The sequence below is a fragment of the Ciona intestinalis genome, unplaced genomic scaffold (genome assembly GCF_000224145.3).
Source record: "Ciona intestinalis unplaced genomic scaffold, KH HT000161.2, whole genome shotgun sequence".
Classification (NCBI taxonomy): Eukaryota; Metazoa; Chordata; class Ascidiacea; order Phlebobranchia; family Cionidae; genus Ciona; species Ciona intestinalis.
This window is the reverse complement of record NW_004190483.2, coordinates 53821-57580: the sequence shown is the minus strand read 5'-3', so window position 1 is coordinate 57580 and position 3760 is coordinate 53821. Positions and strand designations below refer to the sequence as shown.

General features: G+C 34.7%; 1 protein-coding gene across 2 annotated transcripts in view; it reads left to right on the top strand.

Moving 5' to 3' along the window:
• Positions 1 to 28: 28 nt before the first annotated feature.
• LOC101243014 overlaps positions 29 to 3760 on the top strand; it is an 11702-nt gene continuing 7970 nt past the window's right edge. For both annotated transcript variants that reach the window (XM_018816228.2, XM_018816227.2), the window contains exons 1-9: positions 29 to 444; positions 784 to 876; positions 1175 to 1361; positions 1716 to 1771; positions 2140 to 2211; positions 2379 to 2444; positions 2773 to 2864; positions 3056 to 3156; positions 3535 to 3574. In XM_018816228.2, the coding sequence (XP_018671773.1) occupies positions 408 to 444; positions 784 to 876; positions 1175 to 1361; positions 1716 to 1771; positions 2140 to 2211; positions 2379 to 2444; positions 2773 to 2864; positions 3056 to 3156; positions 3535 to 3574 (744 nt within the window). In that variant the 5' untranslated portion in view covers positions 29 to 407. The remainder of the gene's footprint in view (positions 445 to 783; positions 877 to 1174; positions 1362 to 1715; positions 1772 to 2139; positions 2212 to 2378; positions 2445 to 2772; positions 2865 to 3055; positions 3157 to 3534; positions 3575 to 3760) is intronic.

The following is a 3760-nucleotide window of genomic DNA, read 5'->3' as shown; positions in this document are numbered from 1 at the left end:
CTGTACAAGCGGTACATGCGGTACTTTATGTTTTAAAGGGGTCCGAATGTAGCAGCAATATTAGCAACCATTTGTACAATATAATTACGCAAGAATAAATATAATAAACTTAATCCTGTAAAACTACAAAGCCAGTTTCAACCGTATTGTTTGTGATAAAATAAAGTTTTTAAACTTTTTATTAAAAATAAAATATTCCGAAAATTTGATCCGAAAAAAAATGATTTTTCAAAATCTGTTTCGGCAAAAGTTGTTTCGACAAATCTAGTGGCGGGAAAAAGAAAGTATGGAATCACTCGGGTGTGACGAGGACAACAAACGCGAAGAAGCGACGTTCGCGAAAAATATTGTTACAATTTATTAATTAATTAATTGAGTTAGAATTATTGAGCATAAGATTGCAGAGAATGCTTCTCAACAGTGATGTTGCCCGACTCGTTTTAGGTAATTTAGTTTTAGTTTTAATGCGATTGAATGTTGTTTAACCGTAGTTACCGTATCTTCGGTATTCTATGTTAATATGGCTTTGTTATCGTATTCTAAAATACTTAAATATTTTGCTACGTTTAGTAAAGCCGTGTTTTAATACACAATCAATGTGTAATATAAATAATATGTAATATGTGGTTGGCCAAAATTATAAAAGACATTTTTCTGCTTAATGACAATATGTGAGTTCAATTTTAAAACCACATTTAAATATAAGATTCGAAAGAGTTTGGTATCACCAGTGTTTGTATATTGTAGATATCTTTTGATAAAATAAAGATCTTTTCCATCCAGGTTACTTGGCTGAGGAGAATTGTTCACAAACTTTCAATTCATTCCTTCATGAAAGTTCGCACCTCACTGAAGTTGCTCCTTATATCACAGAAGGTTTGGTCATTTCATATTTTGTCATTTGGCCCGTCATGCGAGGATAAATAAGTTACATTCATTCACCTACAAAGTTACATACGTGGTAACCCGTGGGCACGAGGTGTATAAAACAGAACACCCATGTTATAATGAAACTGTCGTTGCCCCGCCATGCGAGGATAATCAAGCTACATCCATTCACTAAGCCACCAGTGTTATAACACACTGAGTTGTCTTGCCATGAAAAAAAATAAGCGTTGATAGCGTTGATATAAGCATGAGTATAAATAAGAACACCATTGTTATACACACATAGGTATTTCATCGAGTTGCCTCTCTATACTAACCATTGGTGGGAAGACACTTTCAACAATCCTTGATGATTATCATGCGATGAAAGAATGTGAGAGAGATTGTTTTAAGTCGAAACGTGGGAGAACAAGTGAAGAAAAACATTTAACGAAGATGTGGGATCAATTAGAAAAAGCTGTGTCTTCGTTTAAGTGAGTTTGTGTTTAGGTTAACCAACGTTTTAAACAGACTTTATTACTTTTGTTGTATATATAGCATTAGGGAGATTTGGGAGTCACCTTAGCCATAGGCGTAAAGTTAGGGGTGGCTGGGATGTCATTTCACCCTAACTTTTGAAACAGGGGTTATATTATGTATTTAGTACCCCAGTTTTAAGGATAGCATATTTTTACCCTGCTGTTAGGTGTCTATACAAACAAACAGAGCCAAAGTATATTACATTCACCACATTAATCAATGAGGTTCCCTATGTTTCATAAAATACCCAGATTTTACAAATTACACACTTAGGTTTATATGTTAAATAAACCTGATTGTTTATCCAGGGTTTACCAAGTGGCTTGCTTGGTGGGCAAGGAGGGAAACAAAGGAAATCAAAGAAGTTGGTTAAGTTTGGATTATTAAATATATGTTGTTGCTGCCAGGTGTATTATAAGTGTGAAAGAAATCTTCTGGCAATTGTTTATGATTTTAAAGGACGACGTTACGTCTATTATATAACAAGACATCATATGTGTTAACATTAAGGCCAGAACCGGCAACTGTTTTAAACCGTGGGGCAGAAAAATTAAAACCTGTTGTTGTAGTGTATGGAAAGTTGGGATTTGCCAATTATTGTTGAACCTTGCTTTAATATATGATATATTTAATATAAGCATTAGTGTATATGGTGTAAAAGTGTATTTTTATATTCAACTTAGTATGGATACAAACATATAAAACTGATTAATTTTGTTTATTTTTACCCAGGATCCACCAACATTGTACAATGTAGTCCTGATGAATACAGTGTACGACCTGTGAGGAAAAGGAATTTATTTGGTTTGTGCTGTTTGTTGTTTATTTATTCACAACTTGACCTATATATTACCAACTATACAAAATACTGAAGTGTCGGTCAAATACAACTTAACTTATAAAAACACCCGTAAAAAGTAGTGCAACCGATTCAATGTTATTGTTTTGTTGACACTTTAAATTATTTGCAGCCACCAGTAAGAAAAGACCAACCACCCCTAAACCAGATGAACCACAACAACAGCCAACAACCAATGGTCAGTTACATCAATAAAATAACTTAAATGTTTGTTAGTATTGTATACAAGTCACCAATCATAATTTGTGGGAAAATAATCACTATTAGTTGGATAAGCAAGGATTCTCTACCCATAGGCACCAAAACTGGGGTGGCAGGGTGGGCAGGCTAACCCTGGAAATTTCCACACTGCATAAATCAGTAAACATTACAACCAATAATTAGATTTTGTTTCACAGGATTGTGTGTCTAACTATCCCTGCCTCCCCTGTGTTTTATAAAGTTTGTCGCCAATGTTTTCACCATATGTAATATTATCCGTCATAAACCACTTTGTGACATCACAGACCAAAACAGACGACGAAAGACTCAAAAAAAGCCGAAACGGTTGACTGATTCTGAGAGAAGGGACCGTGACCAATCAACCAATCAGGAAGAGGTATTCGGTTAGATTTAAAGTTTATGTTTCCAATATTCTGCTGTTGTTGCTACAAGGCAAATCATGTTTACCAAGAATTGAAATCCTGGCAAAATGGATGAACGATTCTATATGGGTGAGGTCCCATGACATGCCTAACTGTCATTCCTCACCCACTTAAAATAGAATATTAACTTTGTTTCTTTCTTCAGCAAAGTGCCAAGCTACTTCATAACATAACAGACAACTCACAAACTATGGCAGTTGTTGGGGCAACAATACTCAACAATATGAAGAAATGTGCACAAACTGAGTAAGTTATAACAATAGGCACCAAACCTGGGGTGGCAGGGTGGGCAGGCCAACTATGGATTTTCTGCGTTGCAATAATCATTAAACATTACAAATAAGTTTGATTTCGCATATAACGGTAGTTAATTATAGGGCGTATATCTGGTGTAATGGGATATGAATGGGGTGCAAAAGATGTATGAATTTACAAATTGTATTCTCAACAATAGTTTGAAACATGGATGATGTATGCTTATTTTTTCACTAAAAAGGGATGTCCCTTAAACCCCCCTGGAATCCGCCCCCATCACCTTATGAATTGACCCAATACACCTAGTAGCATCTACCTTGTAATACACAGTTATTACTCCATAAATATATAATGATATTCATGTTACAGACAAACACAACCTCAAACCTCCAATTTTACCATTGACGCTGTAAGTGTGATGTTAGAGTTGTACTTTTACATATTGATAATATATATTGTATGATATGATATGGTATTATACAACATACAAAAACTGTAATTTTACTTGGATATTCATAAATAGGATTTTTACATAGCTAAAAACTGTTGGCATCATCAGTGCTTGTAAAAGACTGAGTAGACTTGGTGAAACATC